Raw genomic sequence first — 23,394 nt, forward strand, 5'->3', positions numbered from 1 at the left:
AGGATTAGGGTGGAGGTGGGGTTATGGCATCTGTTGCCTCACAGGAACAATCTAAGGCCCCTTTATACAATGGGCTTATACCATCCAGCCTAGGTGCAGTGATCAGTATGTACGTTAGGGGTGCTATCATACTATCATAAGGTGGAATATTCCAGCATTATATTTGCTGTAGTATATGATAAATTATTATTAATAGAAAACATAAATAATGATTCACAATGGCTTCAGCAGCAGTTATTGTTAAAATAACACAGTTGTCACTTTTTGTGACATCACTTACTCCACAACTTCACAGATATTTGACAAGAAATGCTATGTGGTTTCAAGAGTGTTATAGGTGCTTTTTGGTGCATTGTTATGCGGTTGGCTTGCTAGGATATTCTTGGTTGTTGCTATGTGTCTGCTTACTGGCATAAGCATGAGTAAGCCTCACTAATTAAATTTGATTAACCCTGTTTTTGAGTTGATGTCTTACATTCCTTGTCATTATCAACATTCAAGTTTGTTGCCATTTTTTCAAGTATGCAATAGAATGTCGACAAACTTCATATGTTTTCTTCATGTGTTGATAATGTATCATAAGTTGTCAAATGCTATGCACTCAGGTTCAAAGCCCTGGCTAGCGCCTCGATTCACATTCAGCTCATCAAATGGATGGTAATGAGCTAGTTTTGCCCACTCTGATTGTCAGGGTGTGGGCTTTACTCCCCCAGAAAGACTGACAGATAAAAAGCAGGTTTGTTTTCCCAGGAGCTTTTTTATAGGGAATAGAGTTAAGAGTAAGAAGGCGGCCCCATATTTCCCATAGGAACCAATAGAAAACAGCATCTGAAGGCTGTTCTCTCCTTATCTGACATTACAAATGATTGCAAAGTGTTCTTCAGTTGACTAATTTTGTAAGTGATGGGGGTGATTGGTGAGGTATTTGAGGTATGCTACTGAATGTTAGCCATTGTCACTTCTTATCAAGGAGTACTTGAGCACTCGAAAGTGACAGCAATGATCAATCACAAAAACTCAATAATTGTGTGACTTCAAAATTTTATTTTTCAATTTGTAATTGTTACTGGCATACTGGGCGGTACATTAAAGTCTGATTGACTAGATTTCAGCAATGTACACTGTTATTTTGGGGCAAAAACAGGGCTCACCACTTTGGAGAGGATTCAAGGCTGTACACACAGAACACATTCTTGCTTTCAATAACAGTTAGATTTCAGTTAGAGTTCAACCAATGGAATGAAACAGAATGCAAATTAAAAGATAAAAGTTGCATTAATTTTAACTTAACAAACGCTTCTAAAATACTCGCTGCAAAAATGGCAAGATGTGATGGAGTGGTTCATCTGATGCATATGTACACCACTTGTCGAAAGTTTGGACACACTAAATTTGTTTCTCATGATGCTAAAATCCTTTTGATCTAAGTGCTATGCTTAAATGTTTGGAATTAGTTTAGTAGAAAAATAGAAATCGTGCTTACATTTGAAAGTCATTACAAAACAAAAAGATAATTATGTACTTGTTTGTTTGCTTTTGTGTTAGTTTGATTGACCGGATAGTGAAAGTTTTTCTTGGTTGTTGGCAGATAGGATGTTCCAAGCTTCTTGGAGAATTCACCACAGTTCTTCTATTTAAATCTATTTATATCTCAATTGCTTTTGTCTCTTTATGTAATCTCAGACAGACACGATGCTCAGTGGGGGGCTTTGTGGGTTCAATGTCATCTTTTGCAGGGCTTCCTGTTCTTCTGTTCTAACCTTTTCTATTTGCAAAAGTAATGTTTGGGAGTCTAAAATATATTTTTCCTATTGACACACTAAAGCTGAAGATATAAATAACCATATGAAGACAAATGCTTTTGTGAAACATCTTAAGTGCCTAAAACATTTGCACAGTACTTTATATATTTTGGGTCACTGCTAGGGCTGTCAAATTAAAATGTCATTTTTAAATTTCAGGTCTCAAGATGCTTTTTAAAGTTCTTTTTAATTAGAAAAAGCATCTAAAAAAACAAAGCTCCTGCACGAGACACTGAATAAACAAAAGCAAATTAAAACAAATAAGTTTGTCTAGCACGCATTTACGTAGAAAAACAAATGGATGGAACAAAAGTGTTCAGTGTGAACAGCCCCTTACAGTAGTTGGAGGTCTTTGGCCATTTCGCCTTTCTCTCTTATAAGCGTTTCTCAGATTAAGCAATGGGCTTTTAAATGCTTTGTCAGTAAAAGAGTTCAACCTCGCATTCGGTTCCATGCTGTTGTGTTCCATTTGTTTGAACAGCCTGGCCTGGGCTCATAGTCTGAGCCGCTTTACCACGAGTTTAGCCGAATACCACTGCTATCTAGAATATTGCTACCCAATGTACAACTGTAATGAATAAGAAAAAATGTGGTATTTCGCTGTTATTATGGAGCTTGAGTCTGGAGTAGTATGCTGTGGCCAGGGGCGAAAATTTCATCAAAATGTTGGGGGGGACAATAAACATAACAATTCTCAAGAGCAATTTTTGAAGGGGACACCAAGGGGTTTTTCGTTGTTGCCCCGTTTGCATTTGTATCATTTTATTTCTTAAACAATTATTTTATGAATATATCATTATATTATTTACAATACACATATTTTAATGATATTTTAGGGGGGGGACAACCCTCAGATGGGGGGGTCCTGACCCCCGACCTCACGATTTCCGCCTATGGCTGTGGCATTAGGGCAAGTGTAACACCATGTGACCCCCCATTTGACTTTTGTTTTAACATTTGAGATTATGGACAGACTAAATCTTTTTATTTATTTATTTTATGCACATTAGTTGAAAATGGAATGCTCTTTTAACAGCAAGGAATGGTCTTTACAATAATTTTACTTATTCTTACAATATTAATAATATCACTGTGCTGTATGGTTTATGTATTCTTTGCGCCCTCTTGTGAACTAAGTAAACAACGTAAATTTAAAAATCAGCTGACTTTAAAATTATAATTAATTTGAATTTTGAAAATATTTAAGGAAAAAATTCTTATTTAGTTTCTCTGCCCAATTGACAGCCCTTGTCACTGCATTTTCCATACTTCCATTTAGTTTTGTTACGATACCACAATTTTTGTAGTTGGTATTGGTATACCACATCAAAAATGGGCAATATGCAATTGAATAGACTCCTTTAGCCTTTTTTTTTATTTAAATGATCAATTAAAACAAATGTATGTTTCCTTCAAGTGTTTCTCAATTAAGTAAGCATTGCTTCTTGTCCTTTAAGTAGAGCCCTACTGAAATCTGTTTTGTTTTATTCACGAACCCCATGTTTATGAAAATAGACAATAGAGAATTATAATTCAACTTACCATTGATTTTTGTTTTAAGCAATAAAAGAGCCTCACAGCATAAGCTTAAACACAACACTGGTCTTGTTTTATTTGTCAAATAAAATGCTACACATCAGTTGTGATTTATTATATATAAATTATTTATAGATATATAATTATATATATTGTGGATGTGCTGCGTGCTTCACATTAAGGCAAGCATGCAAAATGCCCAAAATGGGGAGTTTTCAGTGAATGAGCAGCTTCACACAGTAACATTGAAGTGCACAGCACATGCAGACTAAATCGCAGACTTTTGTGGTTTAATAATCACTCTAGGACATATCATGATTTTAGTTTGATTAATTGTGCATTCATTATTTTATAAAATGTCAATTTAGATTGTGAGCATTTAAAAGCAGTCGTGTGTCAGACAGTGCATTCAACGAGGATGTCGGTACTTCCATTACTGCAGAAACTCTGGTATGATGACATCTTTTTTATTTTTTTATCAACTTGGTACCAACGTACTGGTACTTTCAACTTCCATTTGTCTTATTTCATAGTTTTGATTACTTTTCTATTATTCTAAACAACGCAGCTAGCACTCATTCTATCACCACTGCCCCACACTAAGTACTGGGTTGGTTTTTCAAAATCACCAAAATATACATCCATATTTGTTAGATGTGGACAGTTCATTAAATGTATATTTTTAATTCTATAGGAACTCATTTGAAGTCTTCCTAAACATTTTTGCTTAGTTCCAGTTGTCTTTCAAAGGCATTTTTACAACATTCTTCCATCAGTTTAGCGTTAACCTCCTGTTTTACAACAAGTTAGGAAAGTCAAAGAAACTACCTATTGGAAAAGCATGGACAACCAGGGCCAATTTCATTAACGTTGCCCATCAGCCTTGGAGAAGGTCTGTAACATCCACTTTAAGCCAAGCTGTCTCCTGTCGGAACATTTCATCTTTGATAATAATCCCAACAAATTGAATTTCCTTCTTGGGCTCTGCTTATGCATTCCTGAAGTCGTCCTGCAGTGGTATGGTCCACCGGAGAGGCAGCATGCTAATGAGCCTCGCACTGCTACTCCGACTTCATGCACAGACAAATGGAAAGTGAAGGCTCCATTGAGCACACCTGGCAAAATGGGAGAGGTGGAGTAGACGGGAGACGCCCGTGCACTACCTGTCTTACAGGCATCTGCCTCAGCTGCACAGGGACCTGGAGCAGATTGGAAGGGTCTTTTTCTAGATCTAGCATGCTTAAAGAGGGTGCACCTGCCTGTTTTTAGAGGAATAGCAAGAGTGATATAGCTAAATCCATTATTTTTCAGGCTTTTGATAATAATCAGTATATCAAAAATGTTTATGTATTCACTCTAAAAGGACTAAAATTAGGGATTTTTCTGCAAATAGAGTAAACATAATTTCAATCTAACAGTCATTGTTGACAAATAGTTTAAAATTGTGTAACGCTTGTAAAATAGATGTAAAGAATCTAGTTAAAAATAATCAAGGCATGCTTTCTGCATAAAATATTTATGCGGCAGGGCGGAGGGTGGGGCCGGGTCGTGATCATACACACACATGACGGACATGTCCGTAAATGATCTCTCTCATTGCACCACCGTCTACCATCGGCCATATAAATCAGAATGATATTTAATCATTTTGATTTATATGCACAAATATAATAATACATAATAGTACATTTACATATGTTTACTATGAAATAAGCAAAACCAATCATATTGAGTTTTAAATGGATTTATTAATTTTGACAGATTGCACTGATTCATGGAATTGAATCAAACCTGCCAACTCTTGTGCCATTTTTGTTACTGAAGTTTAAATCAGAAATTGTAACTACAGTATATTAAAACATCTGTCTTAATGCTCATACTAGCAAGTCGCGAGACAGGAAAGGATTTTGAAATCATTTTAATGACAATCTTAATGGTGTTATTATAAACAATATTCATAATTTTGCTTGATTTGATATCACCAGCAAAATCTTGAAAATGTATTGTGAATAATCAAAGTAGCACTCAACCATAAGACAGAGTCATGAGAGTTTACATCAAAACCGGGAGATTTTCTGCTAATATCTAAATTAGATATTATTCTCATGAATGACATTTTTTGAATGCTACAGAAGGCTGTTTGTAGATGACATATGATTATGACATTGATAAGCATGAGAGGATGTTTTCATTTGCTCTGTGGGAGGTGAAAAGCTGATTTGGTGCTGTTGGACATGTTTCTTTTCCTTCCTTTCATATTTTTTGTCTGCTTGATTTGATCATATCTTAATTACAATTTGCAGAGGACTTGTTGGTATTCACAGAGACAGCCAGTCTCACTACAGCATATCAAACAGAATGCGTCTCAAGAGCAATGTACGTACAGTCATTGTGTATTCTTCTCCCTGCATATCATTGGGAAAACCTAAGGCACTTATGCTAACACAATCAAGGGCTTTATTGGCCTTTTCATCAAGATGGACAGTGCTAGTTGCAAACACAGGCTGACAGCATTGAATCAGTATTAATGTATTCGATCTAATAATCATGCAGTGAAATCTACACCATTTTAGTCTATTTTGAATTAGTGCCATGTTCCTTCAATGTCTGTATGTTTTCTTATATAATTGATACTGCTATTAGATACCTGAATAGCATCAAGCACTCTTTATTTCATTTGTATCTTTGTTCTATTGCTTGAAATTAGTTACTTTGTTCTTTATTTTATTACTACCTGTTGACTTGTCTTGAATAATTACTTAAATTGAAGCAAACTTTACTTAATTGTGAAATACTTGAATGCATGCCACTGTTTATAATTAATTTCTTTAATATACTTTATTAATATTTTTTTCAGTTGTAGATGTATCACTATTGTGATTGAGAATCGTCACATTTCACAGAGATTGGTATCGCCTCCTGAAGTTTTGGTATTGTGACAACCGTCACAATGATGATTTATAAAAGACACATATTTGTAGCTTAGGGTCCATAATTGGGCTGGTCGGACTGGGGAGGAAACCTTATATTGTGTATGTGCACATTTCTATTTAAGGTGAACATACCTATGCCCTACACACTTCATTCCTGTGCAACACACAAGTGGAGAACTACAGTGCTAGTATCTGTATACATCATACACTTTTTGTTTTTTTGTTTTTCAAAACAGCAGGTAAATCCTGTTTTCCATATGGCCCTCTTAAAAGTCTGAGGTAGACTGATCTAAAATAAAAAAATGCTTTTTCCCCTCAACAAATAAGATTTCTTAGCATCAAATAAAAATAAGACTCATAATAGCTGCTAGCTAGTGAGGTGAAATATGGCAGATGAAATATGGATTGATCCTAATGGCAGGAAACTTTCAAACAAGGTGCTTCGTGCCCCTGGTGAGGGCGATTAAATTTGGATGCACAGTTTCCTCACCAGTCTTATTGCTTTTTCATATTTACAATCAAGAATGAAGACACTAACATTTTAAAGGTTTATTTTGGTGCTGTAGGAGTAAAATAAAAGGTGTGTAAAGCTTGGCACCTCCTTTAAAGTTTGATTTGAATAAAGAAAAAGGAAAGAAAAAACACAAACAAAATGTTTTTGACAGTTTTCATTGCAGTTCTATTCTGATATGATCACGTGTTATTTAACACATTAGTTTAGTTATTTTTAATAATTATTTTAAGTAATTTAAGTTTAATTTAATCATCAAGATTGAGTCTATTCAGTTAACTCTTAAAACTTTTTAACATGTCCTTTAATTTTTTTGCCAAACATTTATTCAACAGCAGTCTTGCTTTTGATAAATGTATTAATTGTATTATTATTACAGAGAATATTACATTTTACTATACAGTTATAATATATGTATGTATACATATATTATAGCTCCGACAAATAAAACACGTCATAATAAAATCATGATTCAAAATAAAAGCTAGATGCTTGAAATTGAAGAATTATATATATATATATATATATATATATATATATATATATATATATATAATACTTCAATTTCAAGCATCTAGCTTTTATTTTGAATCATGATTTTATTATGACGTGTTTTATTTGTCGGGAGCTTCACTTTTCTGGATAAACAGTTCGCAACACAGGCCAGTGTTACCATTGAAGACTTTCAAGTCACTGTTTTCACTGGCCTTTGAGTCTGACAAATGAAATGTAGGTCACAGTTTTGGAATGTTTGTATTTTGATTTAGATTACTGCTATTTGTGTAAATTGTTTTAAGTTATGTTTTCAATTGTAGTACTGTGAAGCACTTTGGTCAACTCCGTTGTTTTAAATGCTTTTTAAATAGAGTTGTGATTAAAGTGCAAATGCTGAGATTTCATTATATAATTATATTGTTTACATGTGCTGCGTGGTTAAGAGTAGATTAGTGCTCTGCTCTGTCATCTGATACAATGTGTCGTGAATGATTCTCAATGTCTGTGGAGTTTCCAGTCTATGAACGGTCCGATTTATACATTAAATTAAAGTATGCAGCTCATTCGTGCTAAGATTGCAGCCTTCACCAGTTTAATAAATCACATTAGGACATGTCAGTGTAAAAGGAGTAACAGAGCACTCATTCAAATTAAGTATGTGAGCATTTTAAAGCAGTCATGTCATAACGTGCGCTGGTATCGGATTGAGTCAGTGCTCGGTACTACCAGTACTGCAGAAACACTAGTATCATTATATCTCTTTTATTTTAGTACCGACTTGATACCGAAGTACCGGTACTTTTGACAACACTATCCAAGACCAAATTATCTTAGCTATACTAAGCACACTAATTGTATAGCTCTATACTTTTTCTGCATGCCAAAAGTTGACTCATTTATGTAATTTATTCTTCAAAGTAATTTCAGGAGAAACATCTGAGACATTTTAATACTTCCAAAAATCATAACTGAAAACTCCATGAAGTCTCTTGAGCAGTGAAAGAGCAGCCCCTGAGCATTACAAATTTTCCTCTGGGTTTAACTCATCGCCTGTGAGAATCAGTGTTCTTCATGTCAACATGGCAAACATTGAACTGTCTGCAGGGTTCAATGTTTTTTAATGCTCAGTGAAAATGCCAAAGGGGGAAGCTTGGCCCCTTAGCACACTATTTAGATTTAGGAGATTTAAACACCTTAAAGGTGAGCAGGTGTCTGCCTGCTGTCTTCATGCATGGCTTCCCTCTGAGGTATAGAACCAAGAGAGAAAGAGACATACCGAAAGGAAGGAAGCGGAGAAAGGGGAGGATGAATGTCAGAATGAATGAAGGTTTCATTTGTAGCACAGACTGTTTATCCGTGCATTTTCTTTAATCACTAAAATTATTGATCTTAAAAGTGCAATCCCTCAAGCATCAAAGAAAACCCAAATTATTGAATTGTATTTTCATGTTTATGGAAAAAAGGACACAATTACTGTTCTTTATACCAACTTCTTTGCCAAAAATCTAAATTCTATCCAACAATCTATTTGCCTCCTTTATTTAGACCTTCATTAATATTGAGAAACATAATATTGCCTTTTACACATTCTATGTAATACCTTTATGTGAGTTTGGAGACTATACAGATTTTTGGATTCTATTCCGATTCACTATATTTGTATAGCGCCTTTCACAACACACATAGTTTCAAAGCAGCTTTACAAAAGATCAGGCATTAACAGACGATAAAACTGTAATGTCTATAATGTCGATGAATCATCATTGTGTAATTAGATAAAATACGATTGTTAATTGTGTTTAAAAATAAGTAATTCAATAATAATTGTATGTATAACCCCAGTGAGCAAGCTGAAGGTGTCTGTAGCAAGGACCACAAAACTCCATAAGATGTTGATTAATGGAGAAAAATAACCTTTGGAGAAACCAGACTCACTGTGGGGGCCAGCTCCCCTCTGGCTAACAGCATGAATATAATGGAAATATTACTTGTGTATAGTTAAAGTCGTGGTTTAAAATTATTAAGCAGAGTAAGTGTTAAGGGTCAGTGATTAAACATAGATTTTGTATGAACTGTAAGATTAATGACTAATGTCTTTGAAGTCCATCCTATGTTAACTGCAGAAGTTCACATAGATGCAATTGTCCTTGTTAATTGACTGATGAAGGGTTTTGCTGGCAATTGTTAGTCTATGTATTCCATTTCAAGATCGTGAAGCATGCGCACATATGCGTTCTGTCAGTTAATCAAACAGCGTGCAAGTACCGAAATTAGGAAATAAAAAGTCATCTTTAAAGGTGCACTTAGTAATTTTGTTTCCTCTTTAAAAAAAGATTAACTCCTTAAAAACATGAAATGTAATTTTGCAATATGTGTAGAAAATCATAAAAACTCACTTTAAAATGAAGTCATAACAGTAACTTCTAAAAGCTGTTTTATTCTACATGGAGAGGGTCAGCACATGGGGGCTGCCATGTTAGAATCACATGACCAGCTGAATACTACTGCCTTAATCTCAGTAACCGTCCTGTTATTTGACAATTTCACTCATTGATTCAAGTAATAATGGCTGACTGTGTATACAACATTTCTACAACTGAAAACTATTGATTTTAAATTATGTTTGAAATTAGTTTTGTAGACAAAAATATAATTGTGCCACCATATTAATTTCATTAAAAAAATATTTTGTGAAATTGATGTCTTGAACCAAATAATTAAGAAAAGCAGCCAATAAGTGCCCAACATAGATGGGAACTCCTTCAATACTGTTAAAAAGCATCTCAGGGTGATTCCTCAAGACGTTGGTTGAGAAATGTCAAGAGTACATGTCTGCAAATTCTAGGCAAAGGGTGACTACTTTGAAGATGCTAAAATATAACATTATTATTTTTATTTTTTTTAGTCACAACATAATTCCCATAGTTCTATTTATGTTATTCCATAGTTTTGATGACTTTACTGTTATTCAAAAATGTGAAAAGAAGGAAAGAAAGAATGAGTAAGTGTTTCAAAATGTTTGACTGGTAGTGTATGTTTATAATTGTTTTATGATAAATTCTTTGCAAATCTGGGGTTCAGATCTGGGCCTCATTTCCCAATAACAAATGATCTTATCGTTTAAGAGTGATTTCTAAAAGCGATTTTACGAACGTTCGTGTCTACACAATGAGTGGTGCAGGCGAGAGCACCCTTAGGTGTCAGAGAGGAAGAGGAGTTGAGGATGAGTAGCAAATATACTGTACGGACAATTTTCATGCACTTCTCTCTGATTGTATTTTTTTACAGTTCTTTGCAACAATCATGTTATAATAATATTTTATTATTATTATTATTATTATTATTATTATTATTATTATTATTATTAGCCTTGTCAGTTAAAAATGATTATAAAATAAAACATATGTATACTGATATTAAATGAGCATAAAGTGTGGCTATAGGTAGTTAAATTGTATCAGGTGTATTTTTGCATTTGTCCAGCAGGTGTCTGCATAAGTTTGTGTCCTTACGGTGTTCTTAGCGCTGTACGATTACTCCAGAGCGCTCATTAATAAAACGTATTGATCATAAAACTTGAATCGCAAGATGAATTCCACGATCTACTTAGGCTTACAATGCTTTTGGGAAGGAGGCCCTGGACTGCAGTGAGCTGTGAGATAGAGGCTTAGGATGAAGCTCCAAGATCAAACATGACTGGCAGCAAACTCACTTTCTCTACCCTGCCATACATTTTCAAAAACAAGGAAATCTGATTCCATGTACAATGCATGCTCTGTGTCCTCCATTCTTGCATGTGACTATGCCAAACCCATAAATACAAATAAAAAACAAAACAAAACAAGGACTGTCTTTCCTCTCTCTAAGATATTTCTCCATTGTTGTGACCTCAAGGACACTGTGTCTGTCTCAGCCTTCACCTGGAGTCTCATTGGCCCTTGGACTCTTGTGTTCCTCTTTGACTCCATTCATCTTATTTTATAAGGCCTCGTTAATGTGCTTTGCAACAGCTCTGCTGCATCAGTGTTCATTCCCCACCATGTGCTCTACAGCAGGCCTGTGACATTTAACGGAAACTCTGCAATTCAGAAGCCAGTACATGAGGTAAATGTGTTTGGATGTAGATGTATAAGTCCAAAAATTATCAATGAAAAATCTGTAATTGGTTGTTTACAGATTCATTACAAATTCATTTACATCAGTCCAGTATAGAGCAATCAAATACAACTGAAATCATTATTTGGCCATGTGTGATTATTATACAAAAGGCTGCTTTTTTATTAAATTAATATTTTATTTTCAAAGTGAATGGGCAGAATTCGGGTTTATCTTTCACATATAACCTACTCCAAGCATGTGTGCGGCACATAAACTCATTGCTGTAAAGGATAGTTTCCCCCAAAATTAAAATTCTGTCATTTACTCACCCTCGTATTTTTACAATTGTTGACATCCCCCCCCAGTGGAACACATTCTTTTCCCCATAAAAGTGAATGGTGACATTTTGCCTGTGAACTCCCTTAAAATGTAACTTCTAAGCTTTGAGAAGGGCAACGTTTTAAAATTCAAATCCCTCAACGTATTTCTCAGCTCATACCATCTCAGTCATATATTTCTTGCTTACATATTTCAGATGGTTTATATTCTGTATAATAGAGCCATTGCACTGCCAAATTGATTTGTCTGGGCTTTAGGGGAAACAGCAATGGCAGTGACAGAAGTCAAATTCACTGCACCCTAGTGTCCTGCCTTTAAGTTGTCATTTTTAAAATCAAAGCTCAGAGTCTTTCTTGTGTGAAGTGTGGCCAAATCTACAGATGGGGGATTTAAAGGTTTCACGCTGGCTGTATTTGGTTCTCCTGCTCTGAGGCTCTTTGAAATATTTACCCAACTTTGTAGAAATGTGCTGTGATAACCTTTGTATGATTGTGTCCGTTTGATTGCGCACACTGAGGAATGAGCATAAATTGGCGTCTCTGTTGGATATGAAGGTTTCGAATTTTCATGCCTCATCTCTGGGTTTCCAAAGTCATGGAAACCTGGAAATATCAGGCATTTGTAAAATTATTTTAAAGGCCTGAAAAAGTCATAACAATTTCCATAAATAATATACATTTTTCTAGTTTTGCTCAGCATGAAAATATTAAATCAAATAGATTTTACTCTTGTGAAGAGTAAAACTTGCTTGTAGCCCATAGTACTGTCTGATTTGTTGCACTAAAATAATAATTTTCTTAATTTTCTGAATCATTCTTTAGCTAAATAATTTAGACCGATTTGTGAACTAGCATTGTAATGTGCTTGTCCTTAGTACAAGTAAAATGGTAATTTACTTAAATGTACTAAAAAAGTTACATTCCCGGAGAGAAAACGGATGAAAGGAAGCAAAAACAAAAAGCCTCCATTGCCATTACTTACAGCTAGTAGGGATGACATTAAGATCACAGTGTAGAAAGACCATTTAACCTAGCGAATAGAGACCAATTGAGCCACAAGCTTGGCAACATATAACTAAGCAATGTAGCTAAATAGCAGCCACAGTTTCAATATGATTAATGACATTAGCTTAGCTAGTCTTATTCCTATCTCAATCAGTTTGCCACTTATTTTCCAAGTTGTATACATAGTCAAGCCTAAATCAGCTTGTCTACACAACTAAAATTAACAGGATTGTATCTTATTTGTCAGCCAAGTTGGGATGCATCCAAAACATAGCAAACATCACTCCGTCTTCCTCATACCGCACAGTCAAATTAATTTCTAGATTCGGAATCTGTTGTGTTTTGCTTCAGTGGTTTTGCCGTTTTACCAGGTGCTTGGCCAGGGTGCGGAGGCTTGAGAAACACTGCTGACTTTTACTAGATTGCTAGCTAATTTGAAAATTAAAACTATGCAGTAATGAATTCTGATTGGTCAAGCAAGGCATTGTTTTTTTCTAAGTGACTGCTAGTTCTAAACTGGACAGCATTTCCCAAAAGCATCATAAGCCTAGATCATAGAAACAATTGGCGCCAATGGTTTCTACGATCAACTTAAGCTTTTCAAACAAATTTGCTTTTGGGAAATGCTGCCTGGCACGTTCGAAAACACTTCTGGCTTCCATTATATGCGGCAGCCTATGCACTCTAGATTATTTTCCATAGCAGAATAAGAATATGAGCTTTATGACACAAGGCAAGGCTAATAAACAAACACTTGCCATTCAAAAATCCACTTGTTCTGGACAATCTCACAAACGTTAATGACGAACCCTGACTGATTTGACCAGTACATTCAAATGAACCGACTCTAAAGACTCAGACACTATAAAAATAAATAAAATAAAAAACTTGTTTGCCAGTAAAAATATCGAAATATCATTAAAAAAGATACTGGTAATTAAGAAGTTAAATTACAAAAGTTAGTCTTGTGTTCAGAAAAATCTAGCAAACGTTAGTTTAATGCGTAAAAGAGGGCTATTTGCCAATGGGGTAAAAAAAAAAGTTTTTTTCCCCCATAGATTTAGTTTATTTTTCTTACCCCATTGACAAATAGTCTTTTCCTTTTTTAAGCATAAGCCTAACTAGATTTTGTACTATTTCTATGACAACAAGACTTTATTTCTCAGGTGAATGTATCTTGTGGATGTTTAGATATTTTTACTGGAAAGAAAGACAAAATTTATAGTTATAATTGTTTTGTTTTTTTTGCAGTGTGACTGAATCATTCTTTTGTGTCTTTTCTTTTAAATCGATTGGTTGAATCAATTCACAAATCCTTCAATTCACAAAACTGATTCTTAAGTGAATCGCTTTAAATCAAAATCTTTTTTAAAAGTCCTTATCACAGATGTGTGGAAAGGTCATGGAAAAGTCATGGAAATTAATTGGTCAAAGTGTGGGAACCCTGCTCAGCCACATTGGGAAGGCTGTAGGCCCCCATCTCTCGCAGTCCACTCTTAGTCTATGTACATTTGTGAACCAGTGAAGAAATAATCTTGCATATTGACTTCATCTTTGAGGTTCCATGACTTTGTGTCTGTGTCAGGTCAGGATAGCATTACAGGGAACTACCACCATTTATAAATGTACCCTTTCATGTCTGTCTGCAGGTGATGTGGCCCCATACTTCAAAACAGAGCCGGGACCTCCAGAGATCCACCTAGAGGGGAACCGTCTGGTCATGACCTGCCTAGCAGAGGGGAGCTGGCCTCTGGAGTTCAAATGGATGCTCAACAACACGGATATCACAGCCTTCTCTCCTGAGTACAAGTGAGTGCCAGCTTTCATCTTAAGCTTTCTGGAGATGAAGAACTCATATCTGTCTCAAGGTTGCAAAGAAAGGAAAAAGCAGAGGCTCACAGATATTATTAGAGACACATTCTAACTCCCCTCCAGCATTTCACGTTTCGTATGTACAAACAGTGACTTTATTTACTGGATCATTGTGGCAACCAGGGTCAGACCTCAACAGGGGCTTAGCCACTGAAAATGCCACTGAAAGTGGAAAAAATATTAAAAAAAGGGTTCTTATGGAAGCAAAACTCACCACCACAATGTTAGTTTGTTGTGGGTGATTGCCAGAGCGTTGCTATGCGGTTGCTAGGATGTACTGTATGGTTGCAAGTGCATTTTTAGGTGATTGCTATGGTGTATTTATGTTTAATATAAGTAATAGTTATAGATAAATAATTATAGATATTATATATAATTGCAAGGTATTTACTGTACATTACACAAACATGCCTAACACATGCCTAAAACCAAAGCTTACTTAAAGCTTTAAGACTATTTTTGTTGCCTTTGCAATTTAAATTTAGAAATGAAATTACTTGAAATTCCCCTCAAATAATTTTTCAAGTATGTTTTCTTGGCGAATCTTCTCTAGTTTGTTTAGTAATACATTTAATCAATGGTATAATTTCCTTGTTGAGCTCTCTCCATGCTTAATGTTTAATTTCTCTTTAGTGATAGCCTCTTATACTGAACTTTTTGAATCCGCATACAGCTTCTCTAGCACTCTTGCATTTTCTCAAACATGAGGAGTGTTAAAGCTGCTGAGCAATTTGCCCCACGGGTTCCTGCTGTCTTAATAGAAGAGTCTAATGCTATGCCTGCCTATCTCTTTACGGACGAGTTATGCATTCATTCTTTTAGCTGAAGTGCCATGGTGACACCTGATTTACAAAGTTTACATTAGATATTTGGATTCATCCTCCATTTCCGAGTCATATACATGGTAAGGTATGTGCTTCTTATCTTTGCTCTTCCCTGTGTTCCATGGAAAAAATGTATTTCGTCCATCTTAAGAACTGGTTTACTCTAATTGGTATTGCTTTTCCTATTATCTTTCATCACTTAAGCAGCACGCACTGAGCGGGTGTGGTATTGCTATTGAGTTCCTCTGAAGGAGAAAGCCGCCTCTGAGATTCACAATCCCACTGGGTGGCATTTTCAGCTAAATAGTGCGCAACAGCGCATTAGTCATGTATTCAGCACATTTGGAAATACCAATAGATTTTAATGCCCCTACATTCGCCACCTCTGATTTTGGTCAAAGTGGCGTTTTGGCTGAAATCTAATATTCGTAATCACAGAGCTGGGTGTTGTTCCTCTGTTCTGTCGTTTTGATGTGGTATGTTCACACTAATGTGAGGACTGGCGATAAAAGGCTAGTCGTAACTGCAAGGGTAAACCTTTTCAACCCCACCCTTCTAAATGGGAGCACGTTTGTGTCTAAAACTATGTGTTCTAAACTATGAGAGTTTAGATCACATAGAAAAGGAGTAGGGAACTGTGGTATTTGGCTGTATAGAAAATGAAACAGAAATCATGAGAACTCAAACAGTGACTTGATGAATTTAGACTTCCCTGAAAACGCCACCCTGTTGGATTGTGAATCTCAGAGTTCCCTAGGAGTGTTCTTAAGATAGCGTGTCAAATTTGAGTCAAAATCCTTTAAAAACTGTGTGATTTTGTTGGCAAGTAGCAGTATGGAACTGTTTTGTTTGTCTGCATAGAAAAGGCTAAATAAATATGGAACCTCATTCAATTTAGACATTTAGAATGACGTGAACAGCATAATAAAATCTATTCTTATTTATTTTCTCCCACCACTCTCTCATTCTATCTATCTCTGTTATAGGTACACCATCTCCTTTCTGCAGCGCTCCAATATGGGTGTTTACCAGTGTGTGGTGAGAAACAGGATGGGTGCTCTGCTCCAGAGACGAGCCGAGATTCAAGTGGCATGTGAGTTTCATTAGAGGCGGTGGAGAGGAACTGAGTTTGATCCATATATGTCACATCAACATGACACAGCACTTCTTGCATAAAGAAAACACATATATTCCAAGCCATTTCCTCAGTAGGTCCCTACTGTCCTTCAGACCCTGCTGTATTTTCTTATCTCTGCCACCCTCATTGTGCTTTGTTTGCATTCCTATCCCAGAAATTAGCTGTTTTAAACACTTTAACACAACTAAGCCATGTGATAACTGCATTGCTGGAATAATTTTTCCAAATTCAAAGCACAATACGATAGACATTCCTTTGTGCTGCATGGTGATGCAATCTTGGGCTGAAGTGTGCCATGAATAAATGTTGTTGATTGAACACCTCTGAAGTTTGTGCCCAAAGCCTGACGTGTTAAAAAGGCCTCTATGTTTCAAAATGTATCACCAGAAAGGCTTTAATGTTATAAATGCTGTGATTTAGCTCTTAGACAGTTTGCACGTAATAACACTCTCTGAAAAGTATTTACATTTATCCCCTTTAAATCACGGCCGCTAAAGCCATTCAAAAGAGAGTTTTTGGCCATTGCATCGTGCCCAGCAACCCTCCCCCACACACAAGTGTGACAGATAGTCAGGATTAAAATTTTGTATCAAAAGAGAGTTTTTGGCCATTGCCATTGAGCCAAAAGGAGTCCTTAACCTTTATAATGTGTTCCGGTGAACTGACTAATTAACGTTAACTGTAGTTTCATCCAGTTGACTTTGATCATACAGGGCACCTGAACACACAACATTTGTTTAATGTTATTGGTTTCATTTAACTTTGTCACATCAGTGCTGTTCCCAGTCTAAAGTGACCAGCAAATGCAAATGAATGGATTAAACTACAAAATACAGAAATATGAAGTGTTCAGGAGCATTACAAAGCCCATTTAGATGAGCACATATGTGTAAGTGTGTTTGCACACACAAAGTACTCGGACATGTGCACTCACACACACACACACACAACATGTGTTGTGCACCCATTTGCGAATCGTCTTTTCATGTAAACTTTTTGAGGAATATTTCAAGATCTACTTAATTGCTCGTTTTAATTGGGATAGTCTGCTGTAATTTATGTTATGTTATTGTCTATGTTATATGTATGTTTCAGGAAGTAATAAGGGAAAACGTCACAAAAAGACACTCCTGTTAATTATATTTATGTGTGTCTGTGAGAATTTCATACACTAATACTCACTGCAGTTTGGCCTCTAAGTGAAACAAACGTTTTCATTACATTTTACTAATTGAGACCTTTTGAACGATATATAACACACATGGTTATCTCATCTTTTTAATGTTTTATCAACTCTCAATATAATTGTTGTGATAACAATTTAGCAAATTATTAGAACAAAAGAGTTCTAATTTGTCAGCAATTTAATTATAATAATAATTTATGCTATATGCATATGTACTGTATGTAAATTACTGTATGTAATTTATGACCAGGAACACAAAAAGTCTTAGCACAAATGAACACAACACAAGGGTTAATGCTGAATTGTGTAATTAAAGGGCCACCATCCTAAATTGTAAAATTTACATTTACATTTATGCATTTGGCAGACGCTTTTATCCAAAGCAACTTACAGTGCAGTTATTACAGGGACAATCCCCCCGGAGCAACCTGGAGTTAAGTGCCTTGCTCAAGGGCCCAACAGTGGCATCTTGGTGGTGCTGGGGCTTGCTGGGGCTTGAACCCCTGACCTTCTGGTCAATAACCCTGAGCCTCAACCACTGAGCCACCACTGCCAACTAAAAGTAATGATTATTTTCAATCAAATTTTCTGAACACTCCCCTTTTCTGCTTTTGTTTTGCCATAGTCCTGTATCAAACTCATGCCATTGGTTAAGCCATTGTTGCTATGTTTAGCTGGTCACCACAGTGTTCACACTTTTTGGGTTAATCAACCTACAAATTGCTTGCTTGCCTCTGAATATTAAACTGGGATACGAAAAAGTATTTTTAAGGAATAGTTTACACAAAAATGAAAATTTGCTGATAATTTACTCACCCTCAGGCCATCCAAGATGAATATGACCTTCTTTCTTCATCAGAACAGGATTTATTTTTTTAGGAAAGTATCCCAGGTTTTTAGCTTCATCCAATGCAAGTGAATGGTCACCAAATTTTGACGGTCCAAAAAGCATATTTTGTCAGCACCAAAGTAATTCACATGACTCCAGCCGATCAAGTAATGTCTTCTAAAGTGAATCGATATTTTTGTGTGAAAAACGAATTGCTTTAATTTTTGGGTGAACTATTCTTTAACATTATATATATATATATATATATATATATATATATATATATATATATATATATATATATATATATATATTCTTCAGGTTTAAGACTGATTAGTCAACTAGTCATTCGGGTAACCCACCAATTAGTCAATTTAGAAAAAATGTAGTCTTGCACATCCCTACTCTATACATGTGTATAATAAGACCAGCTCTCTCGTTTCAGATATGGGCAACTTTATTGACAATGACCAAAGAAAGACAGTGACACAGGGCAGGGCAGCCATCATTAATTCCCCAGCGGTCAGCTGCTTCCCGCAGCCACAGGTGACATGGTTCAGGGATGGCTACAAGATCATTCCCAGCAACAGAGTGTAAGTAGAGCTTAATTGCTTGTCTAATCTTTAAACGCTGCCTGCAGCGTTCATTCATTAGGAAAGTTCTGGATGACCCAGTGCATGTCCCTTGGCTTTAGATCCCCACAGTGTGTTTTAATAGATGTAATTGCCTGCAGTGTTCACTCGCAATCCCTCCGGGTATTCATTTACTGCTACCCACAAGCCCACACTGGAAAATAGAGGGGAAAAGAGGATTATTCAGCCAGTGATGCAGGGCGCATGGAGTGTGTCTTAACAAGCTCCCTCAGTAGTCAGCACACTGGCCTGGGAGTCACTGTCCCATTGTCAAAATGGTTCCAATGCACAAATTTCCTGAATTACGTATTGTCATGTGCTTACTATATTAATTTCCCGGAAATGTAGTCATGTCTTTTATGAAGTCGTTAGATGACTCGTCCAAGTGTAAATGTAAGACAAAGTTGTATTTACTGTCTTTAAAATAGAAACAGTGCAGGTTTTGCATTCTGACATGCATGTAACTTCAAGTTTGTGTGGATCAACACCCTTTCTTGTGCCTGAATTCTTCTTAACAATATACTGATTCACAACACAGGGAACTAGGAAGCAGAATGAGACACAGCCATGCACGGCTTTCTGTGTGTGTGTGAGAGTGTGCACAAGTGTTTTTCTCCCACTGCCTTGTCACAGAAGTGCAATTAATGCCTGCTCTTGGCCCTTCCTTTAGTTGTAGTTCAATGTAGTTCTTCGTTGCCTTTTTCTAATTAGCAGCTCACCCAGGCAGTGATCGACCAGCCTCATCCGATCCACTGCTATCAGTCAAGTGTTTTTCATCCCGGCGAGGCCCAAATAAAAGCCCTACCACAGAGACACATCTAATGAATCACCTTTCATTCCACCAATACAGCGGTGGGCCCGTTTGAGAATTGCATTTGATTTCGGCAGAAGGTGTAATTGAAATGTTAGCAGGCTAACTGAGGTAAATTAAGAAATATACTCAGGCTAGGAATTATTTACATTCGTTTCATTCCTCTTTTGTTTCAGGGCTTGGACTGAACGACATTCACTCAACATTTATCATTTTGTTCTAAAAAAATACTCAGAAGTGTGCTGCAGAACTGTGCTCTGCAAATAATAATTTTCTTATCATTACTTTTTTCTTGTTTTCTAGTATTTAAACATCCTTAAAACAAGATATATTTAATTGAGAAGCAAAATAGAGTAAGATAATAAGACTTATTTTCAGAGAATATATCTTTATTTAAAGGACTATTTGACCCAAAAATGACAATTCTGTCATTTTTACTAATTTTATCTCAAACCTGTATGACTCTTTCTTAAGCGTATTGAAGGAAATATGTTAATGAATATCCCGGTCCATCTATTCAATGCAATGACAGTAGATACTGACTGCAATGAATGCGTCATATTCCAAGTCTGTTGGCATACGAAAGGTTTTGGTGAGAAACAACCCAAAATTGCGGTAATATTTTGATTAGAATCTTGCCATTCTTTGCACGTTCATGAGTACTATAAATGATGCTTGTGTTGTTTTTAGCTCTAAACAACTGTTTTCCATGGAAGAAAGAAAGTCATATGGGTTTGAAACTATATGATGGTGAGAAAATAATGACTTTTCATTTTGAGTTTACGATTCCTTTAGAAATGTTTAAGTTGCTTAAAGAAATATTCCAGGTTGAATATAAATTAAGCTCAATTTTGTCTCATCCCTTCTTTTCTTTAAAAAAAGCAAAAATCTGGGTTACAGTGAGGCACTTAGGGTCTGTAAATGTTAAAATACTCAATTTTTCTAAAGTAAAGCCACACGATGTAAACAATATGCGTTTTGACATGCTTTTAGTGTGATGAAATTGTGAACAAACATTTTCTGTGTAAAGTTACATCCAGTTTTACAACTTTGTTATCATGACTATGTAGAGCCGTAACCATGAAACCCTAAAATGACTTTACACTTGTTTATATGCGCAAGTTTTAAATGTATATACATTTATAAAATGATAAGCTTCACATTTCTGCCTTTAAACTCTCCAAAAGTTTGAAAAGTGATTCACTGTTACATCGAGTTTTGCTTTTTTAAAGAAAATAAGGGATGAGTTTAAATATTATTTTGTGGTAATCAACATTATGCTTCAAATGCTGTTGATTGTGCTTAACTTGTATTGAAGAATATTCCTTTAAACAAAAACATGCATTTGTTTGAGAGACATGTTGGAAAGGTGTATATATACAGTATGGGTACTTCAGCCACAGGCCTGGCCCACAGATGTAGTTAAGGTGCCTTGGCAAAAAGCCAGTTCAATAATTGAACCAGTGCTCTCCTGCCAATGCTTTCACAGAACATTGCATCATGACGAAAAGCAGCCCACATACAGTACATAAAATCAATATGCCACTGCTGACAACGTTCACTACTGCATATATGCGGCCGTGAGATATGTATAGGAGTACTAGCGTGTGCCTGGTAATCTTTACCTATGAGAACCTGGCAGTCATCCCAGACAGCCCTCTTTCATTGACCAGTGCCAGTTGATGTCTAAAAATCTAGACTCGAACCCAGAGGTTCAACAGCCCAGAGGACAGTAGAGTAATATCAAGCAATCATACATCAAGCCAGGCCCATTAGCACACTATTGGATGTTATGTCACATCCTTAATTGTTCAGTGGCAATAACTGAAGCAATGCAATCAGCATAGCCATTGAAACTGGCACTATGCGTTACTGGGCCAAATCCCCAGGATGGACTTTTGGATATTGGGCTGTACTTCATAAGCACCTGGACTGGTACGGTGATTACATGAACTGCCCTTGTAGGATCAAAGTTTATCCATGTGGTAGGATCTACGGCCCTGAGTCAATATACAAAGATGTCGGCTTAATCTATTTGTGAGTCTCATAAGATGTTGTCTTCTCATAATTGATAAATGTTGCTTTGCAAAACAATAATGTCCTGTGTGAACTGCTTGAGAATGTAGGAAATGGATGGTTCATTGTTGAGATGACCTCATCTAGAGCATTGTTTTGCTGTTGCAGCAAGTGAAAGATCTTATAATTGGCTCTTTACTAAATTCTAATCTACTTGACCATGGCAATGGCAGTTTTCAATCAAAAGTTACCCAAAGTTACATTTGAGATTGATTGATTGATAGATGACATGGACAGCTGGGTCCAACTTAACCTTTATAAAATTCTGCCCTTTTCTGCCTCAGAATACTAAGGTGCTTTTATTTATGCCATACAAAACAGACAAACAGTCAGTTCAGTCAGATTTGGCTGATTCAATCAGACTCATTCTATACAAATTCCTGTTTCCATGGGTAGCTCAGCATTGGGCTGCTCCGACCAGTTCAGATGTTTAAAACAAAAAATAAGTAAATAAATAAAAAGAAAACGCTACATTGTTTTTTAGGAACATATTTATCATATGGGTTAGAAAGAAAACCTTTTTTACATTCAGTGTATAATTTTATTATACAATTTATATGATGTATTCTATAAATACAAGTTTTCTTTACAAAAAAGTTTCAACAAATACTTTATTAGGTTTTTTATTTGTTTTATAGCAATACATTATACTGTAACTGCATGACAGCTATAATATATATATATATATATATATATATATATATATATATATATATATATATATATATATATATCAGGGATGCACTGAAATTTCGGCCTCCGAAAATGGCACTTTCAGTTTTTGGCCGAAAGAGTAAATGAGCCGAAAATATACCTCCTCGCCCCGCCCCTCAGTGCCCAGATTTCACTCTGGATTGATCTAGCCCTTATCACAGTGCTACCCAACAAAGGCAGATTATGTCAGCGGTTTAGAAATTCTTCAAAGTTTCTGATAAGGACATCAAATTTGCGATCTGCAGTGTTTTTATTCAGCAGAAATTTCAATGGTGGGTATGGTGCCGAAGAACTTTTCAACGACAGGTTTGATACACCACCTAAAAACACGACATCCAATTCGATATACAGAGTACAGCAAGAGATTCTACAGGAAAGCACCCCGATCCACAGCAGTGCCACAACTTGCGCAGCTACACCACAACTTGAGACTTATCTAGCTGAACTAGATTTGCACTTGTCAAATTAGCCAGAAACGACAATCCCTTGACTATTGGCGCATAAACAAAGACCGATTTCCTTTGCTTGCGCGGATTGCACACAGGTATTTATCTGTCCAAGCACCAGTACAGAGAGTGAAAGACTGTTCAGTGC

General features: G+C 36.0%; 1 protein-coding gene across 1 annotated transcript in view; it reads left to right on the forward strand.

Annotated features, from left to right (window-relative positions):
- LOC127652384 (protein sidekick-1-like) overlaps positions 1-23,394 on the forward strand; it is a 495,188-nt gene that overhangs the window by 202,512 nt on the left and 269,282 nt on the right. The window contains 3 exon segments of the mRNA XM_052138488.1: positions 14,368-14,527; positions 16,401-16,507; positions 19,013-19,160. Coding sequence (XP_051994448.1) covers positions 14,368-14,527; positions 16,401-16,507; positions 19,013-19,160 — 415 coding nt within the window.

The sequence above is a fragment of the Xyrauchen texanus genome, chromosome 12 (assembly GCF_025860055.1).
Source record: "Xyrauchen texanus isolate HMW12.3.18 chromosome 12, RBS_HiC_50CHRs, whole genome shotgun sequence".
In the NCBI taxonomy this organism is placed as follows: domain Eukaryota; kingdom Metazoa; phylum Chordata; class Actinopteri; order Cypriniformes; family Catostomidae; genus Xyrauchen; species Xyrauchen texanus.